The following is a 24,978-nucleotide window of genomic DNA, read 5'->3' as shown; positions in this document are numbered from 1 at the left end:
TAGCGATTGAAAGATTGACTGCACTTTGAATGTAAAGTTCAGACTGAGACACGTGTTACATGAGGAGCTGGTATGTTTACATATTATAATGTCACGTGATCACTCACTGACGTCACAATTTGCATCGATCTTGCAGTACACTAGACAGTTCGCTCAAACAGTACCCATTATCATGCAACGCAAATGTGATTGGTTATCAAATAATACAGAAATAATGCATGTACAGTTTTAGAAGAAATTAATTTTCACTTTTGACACAAATAGGTCGGGTTGACATTTCTGTCATCGGGGATAATATTGAGATAAATCGGATTAAACTGACCGTCAAAGATGTCTAGAGAAGCACATCTGGAGAACTTTAACATAAATAAGCCATACTTACCAAAATTACTCTATATTAATAAACCCTATATATGTCAGTGAAATTTCACAATGATTACGATATAAACAATTTTGATACTGACGATGATGCTGGTCACGGTTAAATTGGCGCAAAAAATATTCTTACTCCTATTGCTTTACGTAATAAAGTTTGTATAGAATTGAATTTGACTGAAGTTCAGCATACAAAAAAACGTGGATATGCAGAAGCATGACAATATATTACTGATAAAGTGTGTATATATTTCTGTAAACGAAGTTGCCTGTATACTTCACTTGAGCGAAAGGATATCTCTATTTGTGAATCGGTTTATTAACCCTTTATTTGAACCCAGGGTCGAAGTTCAAGATGTTAACATATTAACGGAAATTTTTTGGGTTGCTTTTACATCATTGAGGCCATCTATTTTCATTGCGGGGTTTCACATATTTCAAATGGAATTTATATAGAAAAAATAGAATGTTGTTAGCAGAATCAAAACAGAAAATGATGAAGTTACACTTGATTATTTTTAGCAATACATAAATTGGATTGAGGGTCTGTGTATTCACCTTATTTGTAAAACTCTCCTTAATTATTCCTGTGAAGCGTGTGCTTTACATCGAGGCTTGCTATGCTTTACATCGACGCCACAGTGCTTCAACCAATCAGGGAATGTTTATTTGGGGCATTCGACCTATTCTAACTCAGATTTTTGCACATTTTAATCCAAATCATAGAAAAATGGAATATTGTTAGTACATATAAAATAGAAAATGATGAATTCTTTTAGTTAAAGATGAATTGGATGGGGGTTCTGTGTATTCACAATATTTGTACAACTCTCCTTACTGATGCCATATTTTGGAATATCCGTGACCTAAATGGTTCGCGAAAATTAATATTTTTATATATAGTATAGTAATTAAACTTCAAAAAGTAAATCGGTTCGATTGAAGTATTAAACGGCGCCTTCACTGTTGTGCCTTTAAAATACACCTATACTGCACGTACAAACTATGCTAGATGAAAAACGATGATTTTTAAGTGTTATTTTCAACCCTTTTCAGATGCATAAGCATTATATTTAGGACTATTTGGAAATGCCCTTAAATTGTATGAAGATCAAGAATAACTGTATTTACCAATTTCATTCACAAATTATTTCTAGAACGGGTTTGTTGTGACGCCTCTGGGTGTGGGAGCTTCTCGCTGCATTGAAGACCCATTGGTGGCCTTCAGCTGTAGTCTCCTCTATGGTCGGGTTGTAATGGGTCTTTCCCCCATACGCAATTTCACACAGCAAAATATAATGAACATGTTTACTTTTATATAAAGTTTCTTTAATAAGGGAGATTATTAGTAAATTGAGTTGTTTTCGCATCACTTAAGTAATTACACGTATGAACTAACATAGGTCCAAGTAATGTGCAGTGGCTGATCCAGGGGAGGGTTTTCAGTTGGAACCTCCCCTTTTTTGGGGTGATCAATGCATTTGAATGGGTACATGGTTGGACCCCCCCCCCCTTTTTTTCACAAAATGGCTGGATCCGCCCCTGATGTGTTTCAGTTTAGATAAGAGTAACTGAGACAGATCCAACCATTTTTTTAAAGGGGGACCTCACCCAGGATAAGCAGAGGCGGATTTAGTAATTTTTCAAAAAGGGGGACCTAATGTAAATTGAGTTTTTCGCATCACTCACTAAATAACATAGGTCCGAGTAGTGTGCAGTGGCGGATCCAGTAGGAGGGTTCCCGGTTGGAATCGCCCCTTTTGTGGGGTGATCAATGCATTTGAATGGGGACATAGTTGGACCCCCCTTTCAAAATGGCTAGATCTGCCACTGATGTGTTTCGGTTCTGACTTGACTAGCTGAGACAGATCCAGCCATTTTTAAAAGGGAATCCTAACCCAGGATAAAGGGTCAGTTCCAACTGATATCCCTATCCAAATGAATTGATCGTCAACAAAAAAGGGAGGTTCAACCTCCGGAATCCCCCCTCCCCTAGATCCGCCACTGACCAGAGACTTAATGTGTACAAACCTGACGTAAAATTATGTACTATTGAATAATAAATAATATCACATTACCTCCAATAATCAATAACTGTTACAGTACATTTCACATGTTTCAATAATCCAAAAACGATGTTTATGTAAGAAGTTCCCGCGCAAATGTCATGTGTTACCGAAACGGGAAACACACAAAAAAATATGACTGTATATACAGTTTGAATACTTTTAAATAAGTGTGGTGGCGGTGTATATAAGTGTATAAAGAAGATGTTTTTAATCCAATAGTGAATATAAGGGATTCTACACTTCAAGAGGATATTCCAACTGAAGTGGTTCATCTGATAAAGGTGGAAAGTACAGAATAGGTAACAGGTAACAGGTAGGTGCATGTTGTCATTCGCATTCCGATAATTTACACAGTTCAATGAAATATATATGTTAACATTATCTATATTGGTTTTGAATTTAGTTACTAGATCAGAAAAATGATTTGTTCTCGCAGACAACACAAAATAATATACATATTAACTCGACACTTAATCTAAACATCCCTACAACAAAATGGGACGACCAAACAGATTTCCCAATTTTGATAAAGGTGAAATATGTAGAATAAGAATTGTGCACTCTGGAATAAGATCATAAATAAAGCCCTATATAAAGTGTGAACCAAAAAAAATAATGTATGAAATCATGGTTTATTACATCTGCTTGCATAATAATATTGAAGTTGAAACTAACAACGATCACGGGTATCCTGTCAACCCCTGAAAAACATAATATTGTCTTCTTGACTACTTCCGCAAACCGTGGTCTGGTAAAATGATATATTGTTATAGTGTATGTTAATAACCCAATTTAACATATTATGATTTTCCAAATGCGTACATGCACAATAGGAACATACAGTTTTGGTCGTGTTTGTTGCAAACAATGGCAGAAATAGAGCTACTAAAGAACGTCCAAATCATTCCAAGTTATATTCCAATAATTTGAATTATTCAATCTTAAGATAATACCTTACTTACTAGACTAAAGGGGATAAGAAGAATCAATAATCATAGAAATGCATGGACGAGACAAATTAAACGCAACCGGAGGCACACATTATATATCAGACCTAAATTAACAGCATGCACACATGACTGTTTGGTAGTCATTGTTAATTTCCTTCAAAACTCACTGCAATCTCCAAATGATTAGAATCCTGACTTGATACACATGCGACATGTTTTTTTTATTACCAATACATAACGTGTAAATAACGCAGGTAGAGACTGACATCAGAAAGAATTGTTTGTTAAAGAACATGATACACTAGGGGAACACATGTGTTATCAGTATTCACACACTCATTCACCAAGTCGTGATGGAGACTTAAATCTCTTGAAGTGAGGATATTACCATGGCTTGGTCTGTTTAGTTGTTCAGTATGCTATAATGATGTTATTCTTTTGATAAGTCGTTGACCAATGCATTCTCCTTCCAGACGAACCAGCTGTCTTCTCAGAAAAAGAAAATCCTATACTTGTCTATGGATGCTAAAACTATAACATTTGCATGCACTGTGTTAACATTTCAAACGTCCTTCGATGTGAATGAAAACATGGTCACGTGTAAAAAGATTTAGAATCTTCAATATTTGCATATAAGATTAAATTAAATGTAAATAACCGTACAATTTATTATATTATCTACAATATAATAAAAGCTATACTCTTTGTATTTGTTTCAACGTTTAAAGTTCTTAAAGTGCCTAATATGATTTCAAAAGACATGTTATTGCATAAGAGTTTGGTAATAAGTTGGAAGAAACTTATCTCTGCAACATTGTTTGTAAGAATATGAGGTCATCATTGTTGTTCCTTTAAAATTATATTTGAAATAAAAAGAAGACGTAATATGATTGCCATGCAATGAGAAAAATCTCCACAAGCGTCGGACTAAAAACACAGAAATTAACAACTATAAGTCATCGTATGGCCTTCAACAATGAACAAAGCGTATACCGCATACTCTGCTATGAAAGAATTAAATATTTTCCTGTTGATGAATGTCATACTTAATAAAAATTAGAATAATTTAGTCAAATTGACCAAATAAGTCGTATATTCCCTCCAACAAAGACTTTTGTTTTCCTTTATATATATTGTCTGGCATAGTCCTTACAAACTACTAACAACTGTATGCTTTGTTTCGACTTGATGTGTTGTGTTTAATGATATAAGTAGAGACATTTGGCTTGATTGCTAGACAGCTAAACATTGTTGTGTATGTGCTAGTCCCCATTAATATCATGACCAGATATAGTGTATGTAAAATATATAGATTATATAAAGGTTAAATTACAACGTATAAGAATTTGCTTTAATTTATATTAACAAAATCCTTATATAAGACTTCTAGTCTTAATGCAAATGATTGAAATGAATATGAAAAGTGATTTGCAGGGGAGAAGTCCTATGTTGGTTTTTTTTTGGGGGGGGGGGGGGAGGGGATGAGGTGCACAACTCCAGCTGACTAAAAACAAAGTTGAGATTTCCAGGTATTGAAACCTATATATTGGTTAAGTAAAACACATATCTACCCTGTACACCTATCAAAATTCATATCATATCGTCTTACACTTCCGGGTAAATACAATTTAAAAACCTTGAAAGATAAAATTAAACTATTGTTATATAATAAATAAGTTTAAGTATTTTTCAAAAGTCAAACATATCATGTAGACATATTTTAAGGAGCGTATTTTTTTTCTTTTTCCTTGATACATTTATGAGCGAGTGTTTGTGAACAAAAATATGAAAACATTCCTGAAAGGATTGCAAATTTTGGAGGAAACTTCAGTGAATTAGTGTTTTGCTGATGTCATCATGTTTTACAGGTAGGTGCACAGTTTTGTTTATATCTCAACGTATAATAGCTTCTTATTAGAAAAACAACTAAATCATGTATATATATCATATCACAATTAAATCTTAGAAATAGTGCAAATGGTACAACCTTACTTTCGGTTTTGAATTATCAAGAACAACTACGGAGGGTGATGCATTTATTTTCGGTAAAAAGAATATTAGGGTTGGATTGATCCGGTTTTTTTCTTGAAATAGATGTTTACTTTCATGTCCCCCTCAAAATTCACGAGAGAGAAAAAACATCAGTCAGCATCAAAATAATTTTAAACCAGACATCAAGCACGCCAAATTTTATTGAAGAATTTTCTAAAAGCATTGTTAAATGGATAGTGCATTTTGAACTACTTTCATTTTCAGGAGACGTGAATTTGTCTTTTTAGAAAACATGCAATTCTTGTAAAATGATACTACTTATGCACTTAAATTTTCCTTGAAATGCTGACTATGTTTCTTAAGAAATGTAACCCGATCTTGCTACCTTTAACTTGCGAAACATTCCTTTGGCTAGTATGACGTTAATTTGTTTAGTGTAGCTATCAATGGCTATATACAATATATACCTTAGTCTGAAAATCAAAACAGAACAAACTGAATTTAAAAGTAGTAAATTGAGGTTATTAAGTTAAATATAAAGGGTAGCATAATGAGTTAAGATTAAATAAAAAATATTGAGTTTCAAATTAATAAGTTTATATTAATAGTCGAGTACAGCGCATTAAGTGATTTGGTGTCATGGGAGGGAAACCCCATATCCTTTTTTTGTTTGTTTGTTAAATAACAGACCAAACGGGATTGGAAATAACCAAATCCTATAAAATATTACGGAGAAATATTCTGTTCTCCGACAAGGGTAAGCATCGCATAATCCGTCTTGCGATTTGGTGCTTGGACCAGACACAAGCTTCGCTTTGTCAGAAATGCTATCAAGTGCCTAGACAAAGCATGAACATAGTTTAGACATGCGATTACCCTGTTGTTAGACTATGTCAAAAACGGTGTCAATATCAAATAGACATGCATGTTTGGTATAGATAAAACTGAAAACAATATTTAAGGTTATGATCAGTCAAATCATAATGATAACCGTTAAAACCGCCATTTTATCATATCGAGAGTCATTCTGAAGAAGATTGTTTGAGATAAATCTTTTAAGTTATCACAGTGAATAGAAGTAAGAAGATGTGGTATGAGTGCCAATGTGATAAGTCTTCATCCAAGTCACATTGTGTAAAAAGTTAACCATGATAGGTTAAAGTATACAGGCTTCAACAAAGAGCCTTGCACATGCACCGAACAGCATTTATAAACCTAAATATGTTAGGTACATATGTATTACCATAGATTAACTAATTACAAAATACATTGACCCATTGAATAAATGTATACTTCGTCTGTCGAACACTTAAGTGATCCTTTTAATCAAGTTATTATGTAAGGTCATCAACTACAAAGAACAAAGTAAGATATGTGAACATTGTCGTTATGGTTACTAATATTGATTTTATTTCCATTTAATTTAGTGTATAACAACTATTCATGTATTTCTATTTTTGTTTTGTTATGGTTCCAATCCCTGTCATTCCTTGTATTTTGCCGTAGCACAAAGTCGTGCTTTGACCAGACTGGTTAAGATGTCTTTACACTTTTAACTAGTTGGATGTTTTTGATATAAATATGAGTGATTTTTTCAGTTAAGATGTATGGAAAAAGTATATATATTTGCTTAGGGGACAGCTGAAGGACGCCTAGCTCCGGGTGCGGGAATTTCTCGCTGCATTGAAGACCTATTGGTGACCATCTGCTGTCGTTTGTTCTATGGTCGGGTTGATGTATCTTTGACACATGGTCATCTCAATTTTATTTGAAGACACTGTAAAGTATGTGTACTACTAAGTATCTGACAATAGAATGTCAATCAAACGCTCTTGACTTAATATGAAGTTTAACAAACGTTTGATGCTCAGTCTCACATGCACGTCCAATTTCAGATATCCTTTCTGGTAACCAGAGGTAGATTTTGTGAATTGAAGCATATGCATTTTCCTAGTACCCGACATCAATAATGTGATGAGGTTTTTTCAATGTTTTTTGTCTTTTTTTGTTTTGTTTTTGTTTTTGTTTGTTGTTTATTTTGGAAGTAATATACTTCAAAAGAGAGTCGAAAGACAATGTAATATTTTAACAGTTTGTATCAGGATATCAAAATATTGAGATACATGCGTCGGTCGGTTGATCATGTCAGTATATATATAGATATTCCAAGACAATGATCTTCACTTAAAATTCCGGGAATACAAAATATAGTCACGTTTAATTTAAACTAACAAAATAGATCTAACTTCCGTGTTTTTATATTCATAATTTTGAATGGTTCATAAAATTTATTACATTATTGTTAGTATCCAAAATATACCGGATAAGTTCGTGTCAAGTTTGGAGGATGTATTTCCTCAGGAATACGGGGGAACTCACTACACACATTTTATTTATTCAACTTTTTATTTTATCATATTTAACTTTTTGTACAGAAAAAAAGTTAATAGTGTTGATTAGCATTTAAAAGTACGGGGTTAAATTTGAAAGGATATTTAATTAAAGTATGTTTGACAGAGGACACTTTAGGTAAGTACAAAACATATACATTGTATCTCTTTCTGCTTGACCGAGTTCACTTCATGATAATTCGTCGTATAAGTACAGTGAAACCTGTCCAAACCGAACACCCACGGGACTTTACGTTTTGTTCGGTTTTCACAGGTGTTCGGATTGTAGAGGTAAACGGAAGTCGACACCAAAATAATTTTGGCATTTACTGACAAGGGATAATAGGTGACACAACAGACGACAGTTTATTTTTGGGTTGATTTAGATGTAAATGTAAAAATAAAAGAAGATGAAGATAGACGTTTTGCTACATTTTTGTTTATAAATCAAACACCACTTCTTCAATCACGCTCGTCGTTGGGAGATGTCCTACGTGGAGCGATTTTGCTTTTTATGATTATTTTCTCATCCGTTAATTCACTGACCAATTCAGATTCACAGTCACTGTCAAATGAGGATTCCGTAGTCGAATCGGGAACGTCATTCAACACACGAGTTATCCGACTAAACTGGTCACCCGCTGATTGATACTTCGGCACACGATAACAGTGAAACAACAGCAGGGGTCCAGTTTATTCTCGGACTTTATCGTTGCTAAATAGCTAACGGAAGTCATCGGGAGCATTCGAATCAAATATATAGGGCCTCTAAAGGGAATCCAGCAATCGAAATGCATTGACCTTGTTGTGTTGCACGACTTTTTAATCCGGTGAAAGGCTTTAAAACTATTATTTAATTAAACAGTTTAGCTACAGAATGGTAGTTTCGATTTTGTGGCCGTAATTATTTGAGTAAGGTGCAATTGATCTGAGGGAAAGTTCCTTTCTTGTCATTATCGGCGATGGGGGTAGCTGACCAGTTTAACGTTTTTTACAAAAAAATCACTTGATACATGGACACACACATGCTAATTAGTTTGTAATAACAACTCCCAAGTTCATTAAACCTCAAATACCTTCGGGAATACTCTGTCATCCTGTGTTTGTTTAATTAAATCATGCAAATAATTAATAATATTTTATTGTTTTGATTGGTATTGATCGATTTTGACAGGTAATTTTTACATACAAATTTACTAACGAGCCTTCAAAAAGCGTTCGGAATTCGGTGTTGACAGGGTTCGGTTTTCTCAGGTTAGATTAACAGTAATTGATAGGGAAATTTTGTGGGACTTTGAAAATTGTTCGGTTTAAACTGAAATTCGGTTTTATCAGGGTTCGGTTTACCCAGGTTTCACTGTAATATGAAACACTATAGTTTTGTACCTAGACCAATCGATAAAAGGAGATTTAAAGTTATAACGTATTTTCAGAAAATCATTTTAGAATTGTTAAGAAAAAAAATACCTAACTAAATGTAGTTGTTAATTTCTAAACCATTTGGTCTCTGATGGAGAGTTGTGTGATGAATTATCATCCATGTACCACATCTTTTTATTTTATATAAATACTGAATACGTAATTGTAAACTAGTACCACCCTCACACTAGCTGTCATTTAGTTTGTACACACTCTATGAGGAAATAGACAAGGTCATCCACTTATGCTGGTTACATGTATAAATTAGCGACCATATTTTTATGGACGTCGCGTACGGTGTCGGTGTTAGTTTTGGTAACGTTAGTTTGACGTTATTTTTCATGCATTGTATAAATAAGTCGTACTTTTTTCATTTCGTGCAGCTCAATCATACAGCATAATTTATATGAGCGGTTTGCTTGACTTGCTACGTATAGAACCGAAATGCAAAAGCGGCACATATTTTACATAGTACAGTTAAAACACAAAAAATAGTATCCCCTTGGAGCAAAGATATTTTCTCTTTCTTTTGATTGAAACGGGATATTTAAAAAAAAAAGTTTAAACCACTGTCTTTTCTGCTACTTTTTCTTTTAGTTTAAACATATTTATGGATTGGGAAACAAGTTATTACAACTTATATTAATCCGTTTCCACTTTGAGGGTGCGAGTGATTCCTTGTAGCCTTAGCCTGCTCTTTTCGAAATCTAAAAGGGTGACTTTCACGTGCAAGAGATATTGCTCTCTCTTAACACGGATCAGACATTTATCGTCCCCTTCCGACGGACTATCAGTTTTACAAGACCATCATACTCGCAAATAGTGTCAAGGGCTTATTCTTTTATCCGCTTTTGATAATTTACGAATAAAATTTTTATTATATGAATCGTTTGTTTCATCGTCTGTTTTAAATGTTAAAAAAATCAACAGTTGAAAGCAAATTCAAAATTAACCACAATAAAATTAATTTAATCAAATTTGCCAATTTCATAAACAAAAGGAAATTTATTTTCAACTATGAACACAGGGTGTATACCCAGAGCCCATTACGTACGTTCTCTGGAATATAAATTTATAAATATAAAATTGCTAAAACGGACTTTTGATTTTAAAATTTTAGTGTTATACTTTAATGGACATGATATTTTTTAAATTGTGCTGTCTTGCTTCTATTTAAAAAAAATATTGATCATTAATCATTAATCATAAAATGGATTAAAGCATTGCTCTAAAATGGGCATTGATAATTTCCATTTTCGCTCGAATGGGTTAAAAATCTTGGTCTAAAATGGGCTTTACTTTGGCGCTAAAACGTTAGATTTTTCTCTAAAATGTCCTACCAATGCGCTAAAATGTCCTCCGCCGAAACAGATGCAGATATTAATTGTAATTGGATTCGATAAAAATCTGTTAAGATATTGTATAAAAAAAAAACTATAAAAGAAGTTAAAAATAAATATTGAAACAAATATATAAAAAAAAAAATGCAAGATGAAATTAAGGATGTTTCATTATGTCGGTATAGGATTTTCAAACGGATGCACAGTGTTAAGATCTAGTTACACATAAGCGTCTGGTTCGAGAACTCATTGATGGACATGAGGTGCTATGTTGCAAGGCTAAATTTCCATGTCTATATTACCTTATTTAACTAGTCATAGTCTGAAAGTTTTGTCCTGCGTCACAGTTGATCTAATGTTATCAGAACCTGTGGTGTGGAAGAATTTTTATTGTAATCGTCTAAAATATACAGTCCGTCAAAAGTTAAGCACCACCTACTTTTATTGCATCGATTTTTTTTCAAATTTAAAAAATCAATTGTTCCTCGAAAAATAGAAAACAATCATATAGCAATTTTGCTAATGTATACCATAAACAAACCACAAATATAATTTTGGTCACTTATGAAGGTTCTATGCATATAGGTTTTTCGTTCATAGAAATAGTGTAAATTACACAATTAAGAAATGGAATTTAAGTTTCACTGTGATTTTATTTTTTTACAACAATTAATCACCCAATACCATTAAAATTTTCTACACATAATCTTTGGTATGTTTGGCAAATTTAATGTCAATATTTGAGTCAATAGCATGTGTAACAACCTCATTTCCGGTACAGTTTCATAACACGACCTATCTTTCTGGGTACAAGCCTTCAAAACTTTAGTTGAGGAAATCTGTTGCATTAAACAACAAATGCCACTTTTAAATCGACAAACTTTTGTAAAGGTGAATCTCTGCGATTGAGATTTCCGACAATGGCATCTCAGACATGTTTGGTAGGGTTCATGCATGGAGTCAAGGAAGGCCAAAAATTAGTGTAAATGGCTGGTTGCTCTTTGGACTCGGTTAAAATTCTTGCCCTGCGTGGTATAGCGTTGTCATTCAGGTACAAGTGTCTTGACAATGTTGATGCAAGTGGGGGATTACTAAAATGACGGACTACAATATGTTAAGGCACCAAATCTCTGTATGTCTGTCCGTTTATGTTACCCTGCAGAATATGCATACCCAGCTTATAACGGTATAAGAAGCAACCCCGTACTGGAACACAACCAGCAATGCATGCAGTCCTTGTGCAAATGTTGTTTTTGGTCATAGGCCGTTTTTTTCCCCTGCGAAATTCGTATTATGGCGTCTTCTGGCAGTAAAGGAAACTGACTCCCATCTGACCAATGAGTGTTTTGTCAGGTTCTTATGTTCAAGCATAGATGTTCATTATCCCATTTAAACCTGACGGTAGAGTGCCTGCTTGAAGGTACAGGTCTCTATACACCACGACGTGCTCTTCGTTTGCCTCTATAAAGTCGACGGACCAATGTACGAACACTTACACGACCACCTGGAGAAACAGTGTATTTATAAACGCACATATGACCTTTGATAAAAGGTTGGTTGACTGCTTTATCGGAGTGCAATCTTTTTGGTCGTAATGAATTTTTTTAGTGTATGTTAAAGGTAATTCATAACACCAAACATTAATATTTTTTTTGCAATAGTTAAAAAAATATTGCCAGTTATATTTCGGTGGTGCTTAACTTTTGGCGGACTGTATATATAGTTTCTACATGACAAAGTTACCACTGGACAATGAACGAATAGCATAAATGGAAAAATAATTACCATATTTTCATTTTTTCTCTTCTGTTAAAATAGAAGATATTGTTTTTGCTCATTGTTGAAGGTCGTATTTCTTCTAAAATAATATCTTTATTGCACTTTCCAAGTATCCCTGTGAATTAGTCACTGGATAAGCAGGGAGTTTAGTCAGTGAATTCATATTTATAGGTAGTTTGGCAGTTTTACAATTCATAGTTATATTTAAACATTTTTTGCAAAATATATTGTCTCGTGACTACGGAAAGTGTACAGTGACTTACATGTATAGTTTTTTGAATTTAACTACTTAGGAATAGTTCTAACAAGAACAGGCAATTTTAATAAAACAAAACAGTTTAATGTAGAAAAAGCTACCAAGGCTCTGTGCGAAGTGTTAAGACTAGGTCGACTACATAATCTTTCTATATGTAGTCAGCTGGATTTATTTGATAAAATGGTAAAGCCAATACTACTGTACGATTGTGAAGTATGGGGTATTGGCAATAACGACATGATTGAAAGGGTACATCTAAAATTTTGTAAATTGTTATTAAGTCTGAAAACATCTACACCCTCTTATATGATTTATGGGGAGCTTGGGAGATATCCTATAGACTTGGACATAAAAACTAGATTGATTTCATTTTGGGGGAAATTAAACTCTGGTAAAGAGACAAAACTATCATATATTTTATATAAATTGTGTTATCACATGTCTATTAATGACAATGTGAATTTTTCATGGTTAAACAGAATAAAGACTATTCTGAACGAATGTGGTATCCCAAATGTATGGGAAACGCAATCTTTTATAAATTGTAAGTGGTTAGTTTCATTCATCAAACTTAGACTTAAAGATCAGTATGTACAAATCTGGCATTCTTTACTTGAAAACTCGCCAAAAGCAATAAATTACAAACTTTTTAAAGATTTTTTTGGAAAAGAAGGTTATTTTGAAATTCTTGGGAACAAATTGTCTATTGATTTGTGTAGATTTAGGACCACAAATCACAAGCTCCCTATTGAACAGGGTAGATGGAACAATATAGCTAGAAACAATAGAATTTGTCTTCTATGTAATAAAAATGATATTGGTGATGAAATGCATTATATATTAGAATGTAAATACTTTGAAGAAAACAGGAAACATTGTCTGTCAAATTATTATTTAAAAAATGCAAATATTGTCAAATACAATCAGATTATGTCTTCAAAAAACAAATCAGAATTGATTAAACTATGTAAATTCATAAAGATTATCAACACAGGTGTATGTGGTCCTGGCTGAAATGGACTTCATATATTGTATTAGCAACTATTTTGTTTGTTCTGTCTTCTTGTAAATATTGTACATAATTCATTTGTCTTCTCTATACCTATGTAATATGGTTTATTGAGAATAAAGATATATAGCTCTGTATGATTTAACAGATTAACAACATATTTAATTGAAAGTATTTACTATTTTAAAACAGTGCTCTTGTATTCTCTGGTATTGTAATATAATCTCGATTTAAAATTTGTATTGAGAGAGAGACACATACACAGAGGGAGAGGGAGATATGCACAGAAAGATAAAGAGTTTTTATGTGTTTTCCTTTTTGTCACGGTGTAGTCTACAAATCTTCGACCCATGGGTCATTATACATATATGTCACTGGGTGCAAGTCCTCCTTTAAATAAAACCCTGATGGGTGTCAGTGGAGAGTAGCGTAGTTGTCTCATTGGCAATCATATTACCACATCTCCTTTAATATATATATTTTAAACGTATCCAATTTTAATCACAATCAGTTTGTTATTAGCGCCAATTTAGTGATATATTGTTGAGTAATCGATTAAAGATCTTTATAATTTCCGCGTTTCGAAGTATATAGGAAAATTATTGTATAAACGGTTCTTTCAAATATATGTATGTACAAGTACTTGTCCACGTCCACTTGTATTTTTGTCCATCTGATGAGTTAAGCCTTTTTCAACTGATTTTTATAGTTCGTTCTTATGTTTTACTGTTATACCACTGTCCCAGGTTAGGGGAGGGTTAGGATCCTACTAACATATTTAACCCCGCCACATTATGTATGTATGTGCCTGTCCCAAGTCAGGAGCCTTTAATTCGGTGGTTGTCGTTTGTTTATGTTACATATTTGTTTTTCGTTCATTTCTTTTTACATAAATAAGGCCGTTCGTTTTCTAGTTTGAATTGTTTTACATTGTGATATCGGGGCCTGTTATAGCTGACTATGCGATATGGGCTTTGCTCATTCTTGAAGGCCATACGATGACCTATAGTTGTTAATTTCTGTGTCATTTTGGTCTGTTGTTGACGGTTTTCTCATTGGTAATCATTCCACATCTTCTTGTGTATATGGACACGTGATATTAATTGTAGTATCATGTGAGTGGTCATTTTTCGCGGGTTCATTCCCTATTAGACGACTCTCTCGCCAACTTCGAACTGGTCAAGTTCAGGTTTAATGTTGGTTCATTATTGTTTGATTTTTTCTTGTGCTGTACTATTTATAAGAAATATGTTTACCAGTACACATTTTGTTGATATTTTGCTTATATAAACATCAGCTAATTTTCAGTATTGTCCAAAGTTCACCTCTCGAGACGATCTTACGAGCATTATGATTTGGACACAGGTTTCCATATTGACTAAGGTAACTTGGTTGTTGGTTTTTCCTGACCGGCGTGTTCGTTTATTGTCAGGGTAATTTTTTTTGAATTCGTATTGAAAGCTTAAACATTGTTTATATGTATATATATAAATATTATTTGCATAAAATGTGATGTGTATTAACGATAGATTATTATAAAATTCGGTGTCCGTCTAGTTCTGTGGGCGATCGACAATTGTAAAATTGTGTTTGATATATTTTTGCCATATATTAGTGTGTACCTACATATAATTCTGCTGATGTCACACAGCAATATATAATTTGATGAGATGTGAAGATGACTATCCACCAAAAACCAAAAGACAAAAATAAAACAAACTATAGAGGTCAACGCGTGGCCTTCAACAATGAGCAAACTACTATGGTATGGTATGTTATATAGAGGTCAACGCCTTCAACAATGAGAAAACTACTATGGTATGGTATGGTATGTTATAAAAGGCTCTGGAAACAGGATATGAAAAAGAAAAAATAAAAGAACAACAAACGAGACCAATTTCAGCCAGTAAACGGAAGCAATTGGTAGATAATCATCAGTGGATTGCTTTACTTCAGAGGAAACTATTCATCATGCACCTTTCGTTAAGAACAATAAAAATATATAAATTTACAAATAAAAAAAAATCAAAGATTACGAGAAGTGGTAGGATAATTGTGAAGCTACCGAAAAACAAAGACTTATTTGATTTGGCAAAAGATTAAACTTTACAACTCGTCACCTTAAACCATTCAAGCTAGATTTGTACTTTGCAAGTTAGATTCCTTTAGTATGTATGTTTGTTTTCGGTAACATATAAGCATTTATGAGATAATATCTAAAAATCGTAACTTTTGACGAATGCTTTTTTACTTCTTTCTAAAAGGAATTAGTATGAAATTTGCTTCATATGATTTCAAACACAATTCAGACAGTATGGATGCACAATAATTCTCCATTGGCATACCAACTATCCGTAAAGATGTAAATAACAAATATGTTGTCGATCATAAAGTTCAGCATTTTGATGATAATATCCTCGGCGTATTGGATTTTTTTTTTTTTTTTTTTTTTTTTTTTTTTTTTTTTTAGATCAGAGAGATTCTTTACAAAGTAACATTTTTATAACATAAAACAAGAAATTTGTATCAACGAACCTTACGACTTTCAAACAAATATTTCGAACGCTCTAGCCTTATTCCTCCCGTTGTTTTTAGTCTCAATTAGTTAAAGGATCGTTCAAAAAGAACTTAATAAAATGGTCACTGGTATACCAGTAAAACAAATCATTGAAACAAAGATGTAAATGAAATCTTAAAGTAAATAAAATGATATCAAAAGACATTTTAGTGTCACTGATATCAAGCACAAAATACTTAACTTGTTGATATAGATAGTAATTAAACCGTCCTACACTTATACATTGGTCGTCATACTTTGTGGGAAATTGTTAGCAATTACCACAAGAAGAAGCAATGTACAATGTAAATATAGAGTGAGACAGAGAGTTTATAAAAAAGAAGAAGTGGTATGATTGCCAATGAGACAACTGTCCACAAGAGACCAAAATTACAAAGAAATGTTAAAGGGCACCGTACGGCCTTCAACAATGAGAAAAGCGCATACCACATAGTCAGCTATAAAAGGCCCCGACATGTTAGTCTGTTTTATTATCTAAAATATTAATTCCATAATGTTTCACAAATTGTACCATCTTCATTAATACAGTATCATGATTCGTCAGAAGTTTCATATTATTATCGTTACTATTAAATTCACAACAACATAGCATAACATCTTTTGTAATGAATCTAAGAGCCAGTAAAAGACATAGGATAATTTCTAATTTGGTATAAAAAAAAAATTGAAATACATAGTACGACAAATACTTTGTGTGAAATACCACCGTTACTAAATAGTTTCAAGTAGGTTTATATATATTTTCATTCATAATCACTGCTTTTTCTGAAAAAAGGAAAACGGTTAAGTAATTTATATGTTTTATATATATGAAAAATTTACTGTTAACGTGGTTATAGTATAAAAAAATGTTTGTTGTCGAATGGAATAAAACATAATTTGCGCCTCAGATTTACTTGATGTTTCTGAGACCACATAAAAAAGTAGTTGATAATATAGTTTATGTTATCTTTTCTGTAGTTTATTGAATGCACATATGAAATTGCAAATGTCATTGTGTGTAAAAGGGTAAATGGTATTTGCGATTTAAATTGGTGTGTGACAACAGTGTAGAATAAATGAAAATATCTAGTCAAATCTGTTTCATAAAAATAAATTCCGTAGAGCAACTTCAGAAATGTATCAGGCAATAGATAGAATTAACATTTAATTTCTGTCATCTGTGAAACTCATATGGAATCAAGTAAATAAGATACAATAAGATAAGATTTTTTTTAATTCTAATTAAAGGGCCCATGAAGAGCTAAGTAATTTATTACAATGATTTTTATAATTGACACTATAATGTTGATATATATATATATATATATATAAATATGAAATGATTCTAACCATCTCAATTCTTAGATGTTAAACCACAGCCAGAGCAGAGTACACATATTAGAAAGGAAAAAAGGCATAACAATTATATCTGTTATTATAGTAAATATTATAAAGCTAAGATTGTTGAGACCTACAAAACGAGGAGGACAAAACAACAAAAGATAACAGTACTTGTAAAAAAATTGTAAAACAATGTTCAGAATCATAATTATGTTCAAGGGTAAGACAAACCCATTAAGTGAAACAATGCACCACTCAGGTAGATACCCAGGTAGATATCCAGGTAGATACCCAGGTAGATTTTGTAGTTAGGTCCAGGTAGATATCCAGGTAGATTTTGTAGTTAGGTTATGAAGATTTATATTGTATTTGTGTTATAGATTTATAACCGTCGGAACAGTGTACACCAGCCCGATATTGATCATATGAAGAACAAGACTTATATATCAAATCTTTGTTTGCTTATGATAAAATATTGCGTATAAAATGATAAAGTATTTGATTAATGAATAAGATGGTATGTTATATTATTTCTTATCAGGGTATACATTTGTTTGAAAAGAGGGGATTTCACTATTTCAAAGTAATCAGCTATTTGAACTGTATGGGGATATTTGTTTTGAATCATAATTGTTTCGTTTTTTATGCATTTTACACAATTTATTTATAAGGTCTTTTCGCTTTTCTGTGGAAAGACGAATTGTATTTGTTATAATTATTTTTTACTTCCGCCTTATTTTGTTCTCGCGTAAATTTTTGTTTCGCAATATGTCGCTAAGATATTTCTTTGAAACAATGCATGTACACGGAGAAATTATAAAAAAAGACTATTTCACCTATTTTGGGCTCCGCAATGATCAGTTTAACACCAGTGATATATCAGACAATTTCATGAGATGAATATTCTGCAAAAATCTGCAAGAAAAGACATGTACAATTGAGCATTATCATTTCAACATAAGAACAAACTAAAAAAAGTCTCAACTTATCAGATGGATACAAATAAAAATACATATGACGCCATTTACCTAGTGGTGTATAATACTGTTGCAAAACTGCATCCTACTTATATCATTTCTAATATGCATGGTCTGTATGTCATTTTGTGCTTCTTTGTTTAATACATGGTTGTAGGTTTTTTTTTAGTGATTAGGATTATAGAACAATGTTGACTGCTGTATTTTTTACATTTTTTCATGTCAGATTGTTTTGTTATCGCATCGTTGCCAATATAATAGAATTTGATGCGACTGCCATATAAGTGAGAGGTTTAGCTAGCTATAAAACCCGGTTCAAATCATCATTTCTACATAAGAACATGCCTGTACCAAGTCAGGAATATGACAGTTTTTATCCATTCGTGTGATCTGTTTGAGCTTTTGATTTTGCCATTTGATTAGGGACTTTTCGTTTTAGATTTTCCTCGGAGTGATTTTACTTTTTTCTTATACTATGCATCTTCGCTAGTTAAGGGTCACGATCCACTCCCGTTCTGTGAAGAGAACGGGAGTAGATCGTAACCCTTGGCTAGCAAAGATGTATACTATGTAGAGCATAAATATTGATTATGTAGAAAAAGAACTTGACAAAGAATTTGAACAACCCAGACACCAATATAGTGCGCAACGTCTTTATTATCTTCATGCAATATTTTGGTATTGATGTCAATGGTACCTGATCACGGTAAATAAAGTTTTTTTTAGGGTCTTAGACGAATATGATATTTCCATTATGGATATAAGTGCAAATGATCGAGACAACTCTCCATCCAAGTCACAATTTGTAAAAGTAAACCATTATAGGTCAAAGTACGGTCTTAAATAAGCTAATGATACGTGTAGTTTCTGATCTTATGATTGTGTCAATTATTTATTGGAATTATAAATGACAAACCTGATTCTCTCTGCTGTTAACCTGTCGGCTATACTGCTCCTGATCCTACCGTTGTTATATAAATCATATGTATACTTTCTCAACAAATGTACAACTTAATTTTGGCCACGAGCATCACTGAAGAGACATGTCTTGTCGAAATGCGCATCTGGTGCAACAAAATTGGTACCGTTGATTTTATTACTACCACTGGGTCGATGCCTCTGCTGGTGGACTATTAGTCCCCGAGGGTATCACCAGCCCAGTAGCCAGTACTTCGGTACTGGCATGAAAATACGGATTTTTTTGTGTTATTAAAATTTGCTGTTACAAAATATTAGAAATTATTATAAATTAAGGAATGTATCTCCCTCATGCAAAGCTCTGATTCCTTTCACGAATTTGGCTATACTTTTTGGACCTTTTGGATTATAGCTCTTCATGTTTTATATAAGCTTTGGATTTCAAATATTTTGGCCACGAGCATCACTGAAGAGACATGTCTTGTCGAAATGCGCATCTGGTGCAACAAAATTGGTACCGTTGATTTTATTACTACCACTGGGTCGATGCCTCTGCTGGTGGACTATTAGTCCCCGAGGGTATCACCAGCCCAGTAGCCAGTACTTCGGTACTGGCATGAAAATACGGATTTTTTGTGTTATTAAAATTTGCTGTTACAAAATATTAGAAATTATTATAAATTAAGGAATGTATCTCCCTCATGCAAAGCTCTGATTCCTTTCACGAATTTGGCTATACTTTTTGGACCTTTTGGATTATAGCTCTTCATGTTTTATATAAGCTTTGGATTTCAAATATTTTGGCCACGAGCATCACTGAAGAGACATGTCTTGTCGAAATGCGCATCTGGTGCAACAAAATTGGTACCGTTGATTTTATTAATGTAATGTAAATTAATATGGTTTTTTTTTCTGTATACCTTTGTTCAACTTTATAGGTGATACAAGAATAAAATGATGTATATATATTTGTCTTGTTATGTCATTATTAAATAACAATATGTTTTAGATTATTTCTGATGTTTTGTATGTCCTTAATTACAATGGGTTTTCTAATGTACCTAATTTCAATATGTTTTTTAATGTCTGTTTATGTCCTCAATTACTATGTGTTTTGTAATGTCTTTCTATGTCATCAACGTCAATGTGTTTTCTAATGTCTGTTTATGTCCTCAATTACAATGTGTTTTGTAATGTCTTTTATGTCCTTAATTTCAATGTGTTTCTAATGTCTTTTTCAGGTCAGATCTCTTCAATGGGATTATGGCTTCAACAGTCTTCCCTTCTGTAAGTAGTCAATAGTGTAAATTATATATATTATAGATATAAATACATAAAAGAAGTTAGCCCAGCTTTGCCATATTATTTCAATAGAAAAATTTATCCACAAACTATGAGAACTATCATTATTTTATGAGAATGTTCTTAGATGTGTAACAGGAGGGTCGGGTGGCTATGCGTCACCGTTCCCTCTTGCCGATTAATGTTTTGTTCTGCTGTGACTGAGCTCTGGCAAATGAGACCAAATACAGATGTTCAGATATTTTAACAAACTATTCCACATAATTTACATGTGAACAATAATTACATTAGATGTATGTTTCATGATCATAGCTAAAAAATGTAATTATAAGTACTGAATGCTTCTTTTTGTAACTTCATAGGGTTGTAAAAGCGTTGACCGTGCGCGCGTTTTTAGAATGAAGAGCTTCCGCGCTTCATACAAAATGTGATTCGGTCAACGCTTTTACACTCCAATAAAGTTACAAAAAGAGGCATTCAATTCTTAAGTGGAATCAGTTTACATGTGAACAGTGTAACCAAAACATAGATTTGGTTAAGTAAAGCAAAATTCATTGATTGGATTAGTGATCCATGTAGTAATAATTGTAAGGCGGATTAAAGATTTTTTTTATCTTTATCGTACATTTTTAGAATGAAGAGCTTCCGCGCTTCATACAAAATGTGATTCGGTCAACGCTTTTACACTCCAATAAAGTTACAAAAACAAGCATTCAATTCTTATGTGAAATCAGTTTACATGTGAACAGTGTAACCAAAGCATAGATTTGGTTAAGTAAAGTAAATTCATTGGTCGGATTAGTAATCCATGTAGTAATATTTGTAAGGCGGATTAAAGATTTATTTTATCTTTAATATGGCAGATTAATACGGAAGCGTATTAGGGACATAGAAAAAATAAAATTGGCAGTGAACTTTTGTTTTAAAAGTCGAAATTTTGACTTTTCAAATCTCGAAATTTTGACTTTAACTTAAAATTTTGACATTTCAAATCCCGAAATTTTGACATAAACTTGAAATTTTGACTTTCAAAAATCTTGAAATTTCGACTTTTTGAAAAGTTGAAATATTGACTTTTTTGAAACTCGAAATTTCGACTTATAAAAAGTAGAAATTTTCTCTTTAAACTCGAAATTTCGACTTTTTTAAACTCAAAATTTCGACTTTTACAAAACTCAAAATTTCGACTTATTTTAAACTCGAAATTTCAACCTTTTTTAAATTCAAAATTTCGACTTTTTGTAAACTCAAAATTTCGACTTTTTTAAAACTCGAAATTTCGACTTATTTTAAGCTCGAAATTTCAACTTATTCTAAACTCAAAAAATTCGACTTTTTGTAAACTCAAAATTTCGACTTTTTGTAAGCTCAAAATTTCGATTTTTTTTTACAATCGAAATTTCGACTTTGATCTCTTTTAAAACTTTGATGTTAGTATTCACAGTTATTACAATTTTAGAAGGAGTAGACATGGACGCAAATTATTAAAGCGTCATCAACACATTTTGGCAATTTATATTTTGAAATAGGTTTTGTTCCATGTTTTAGTTCCCACGGCACTGTCATAGAATCGTCATATTTGAGAACATTTAGCATCGCAGTTTCAAAGGCCTGTTTGGTTTCCCAATAGCAAGTCACTGACTTTGCCTTGTTTAAACAATGGTAAATCAAGTAGCCAAAAATGCCATGCATATTCAGGACGACAAATGAGCTGCTCGGTTTTCTAGTTTTGGAATTTTGAAATAAATAAATGGTTCTTTTTTCTGGAATATTGATTAAACTCTACAAGTTGACATTCTTATGACACAACTATTAACTCTTATCTTTATATATTAGACTGTTGAATAAAAGTATGTCGTAAGGGCATGGGTGTATCGGAATAACGGGGTTGTCTTGATACACATATCTGAAGTCCAGACTTGAAATATGTATTTGAACGGGGAACATATTTTGTTTATTCTTCGGCAAGAACAAGATTTTCTATCTAAAATAACCTCTTTAAAATGGTTTAGTTTATTAAAATGTGCTTATTAAGTTTATGATGTATATGGCTCAACGCTTGCTGATATAAATGACTGTGAATGTGGTAATCGCAAACGTATAAATACTTAGGAAAAGTCGAAATATTGAGTTTAAAACAAGTCGAAATTTTGAGTTTAAAACAAGTCGAAATTTTGAGTTTAAAAACAAGTAAAAATTTGAGTTTAAAAGAAGTCGAAATTTCGAGTTTAGAAAAAACCGAAATTTCCTGTTTTGAAAAAGTCGAAATTTTTAGTTTAAAGTCGAAATTTCGACTTTTTATAAAGGCAAAATTTCGAATTCTAAAAAAGTCAAAATTTCAAGATTTTAGAAAGTCAAAATTTCAAGATAAGAAAAGTTAAAATTTCGAGTTAAAGTCGAAATTTTAAGATTTGAAATGTCAGAATTTCGACTTTGAAAAAAAAGTTCACTACTACTTCTATTTTTTCTATGTCCCTAATACGCTTCCGTAGATTATTGATCAATCCAAGTGGTCTTTTTCGGCTTCAGTACGACAGTTTTTTTTTAATAAGTCTATACTTTTCACAATTCCAATTCAGAAGGTATAATTCTTCCATGAGAATGGCAAAATCTTCTCTTAAATATCCATTAAGTTGGATAAAACGTCTAGCAAATCATTACCATATAATTTATCTAAATATACACTTTGTTATTCCTTTCTCTGACAGTGAAATAGTTCATTTTGCGTCATTCTGTGTTTAGCAAAGGGAGATCATAACACAGCTGCGCATCTCTGTTACAGATGAAAGATAACCTAGAGAACTATTCAACATTTTATCAAAATCAATGTGACTTGGATTTAAGGGATATTTGCAAGTTGCTAAAAAATTCTTTCATCATGCCTATTTAAGTGCAGTCATTTAGATTATTTCATATGGAAGTTTCAGTACATTTTTTAATTTGAACATATGATTGTTACTTGTCATCAAATTTAGAAGCATTCAGCGTTTGACCCAAGTCATGTTGAAGGTCGTGTGTTTCAATAAATGTCATTTTAGAATTTTGAGGTTGCTGTTTGTTTGTCATTTTTAGCCCTTTTTATTTTTCATTCACATCAAAGGTTGATCAAGTTTAAGACAATAAGGCATATGGTCATCCCTTGTTATTCCCCAATTTTGCATTAAAACCCTTGCCACGTGAGGATTTCTGTGCGGGATGTATAAACTTGTAGACAACTCTGGTTAGAATGGGAAGGTTAAATCCGCTATCTGAACATTAAGAACACTTGCAACATCTATTTGAGGGTTCCGTGACCCTCATTTTCCAGTGAGTATTCCAAAATCCCACCGCATTATCACGCCCGACGCCCTGTTGCAGAAACTAAGTACGAGTATTGTTGTTATTGTTTATTGTTCTCGTTCTGTACATGCATGATATATATGCCACTAGACATTAATAAAAAAACAAACAGGATTTTTTTAATTTCCTTCAAGTTTACTTGTCAAGTCTTAAGATTACAGTTTTTCGCAATAATATATTATTTAATTGTACTTCGTTAAACAAATAAGTAATCAAAATTGAAATTATGTATACTATCATTGCCATTGATAGTGATAACTGTATATATGTATCTTTAGCCCCCAAACCAGTCTAATTAAAATCAGCCCCCACTATCCGCTTGCCTACAAACGCAAGTGGAAAGTGGGACTGGTTTTTAATCAAACTGCCCCAAAACCAACATCAAATGTAAAAAGGCACTAAAGAGATTATAAAGGTTTCTATTGTTATAATACGAAGATCGAATCAAAATCAAACATTCATATTGCTGGTCTATATGTTAATGCGCAGTGCATATATTTTACCGTAAAACATATGCCACAACTGTTTTGAATTTTCTGTGTTAGATAGCATTGATAACGCAACTAAACATGCATGTAGACACGCACACTTTACATATTTCATTACACAACCGTCCGAAAAGGATATCGCATGGCATAATAAATATGGAATTTTGCTCAGATCCTACAAAATAAATCAATTTTAGGTGGCTGAATCACTTACTTAATATATTACTTATAAAAACTTAATTTCTTCTTCGACGAATTTACGTTGAAATCAGTTTTTATAAATAAAAAGTGCAATCAAAGTTTTGTTAAATGTTGATGTTGGGTCAAGAAATAGATTGGAATCGAAAAGAGATGTACGTTGAAAATCAAGGCAAATGTTTAACATAAGTAAAACTATACAGTAATCAGAAGGACCCTCTAACTGTGTTCAGACTTTTCACTTGAGAGATGTATTGCAGTGCTGTAGGCAAATAT

At 32.5% G+C, this 24,978-nt stretch overlaps 1 protein-coding gene across 3 annotated transcripts in view; it reads left to right on the top strand.

Moving 5' to 3' along the window:
• Nucleotides 1–5,109: 5,109 nt before the first annotated feature.
• Nucleotides 5,110–24,978, top strand: part of LOC143082166 (uncharacterized) — a 39,904-nt gene continuing 20,035 nt past the window's right edge. The window contains exons 1-2 of one of the 3 annotated variants that reach the window (XM_076257725.1): nucleotides 5,110–5,262; nucleotides 20,617–20,662. In XM_076257725.1, coding sequence (XP_076113840.1) covers nucleotides 5,252–5,262; nucleotides 20,617–20,662 — 57 coding nt within the window. In that variant the 5' untranslated portion in view covers nucleotides 5,110–5,251. Of the gene's footprint in view, nucleotides 5,263–7,791; nucleotides 7,916–20,616; nucleotides 20,663–24,978 lie in introns of those variants that run through there. The other 2 variants (XM_076257724.1, XM_076257726.1) reach the window with 2 other exon arrangements.

This window comes from Mytilus galloprovincialis, chromosome 7 (genome assembly GCF_965363235.1).
Source record: "Mytilus galloprovincialis chromosome 7, xbMytGall1.hap1.1, whole genome shotgun sequence".
Classification (NCBI taxonomy): Eukaryota; Metazoa; Mollusca; class Bivalvia; order Mytilida; family Mytilidae; genus Mytilus; species Mytilus galloprovincialis.
The sequence above is the reverse complement of the archived record's forward strand: the minus strand, read 5'-3'. Positions and strand labels throughout refer to the sequence as shown.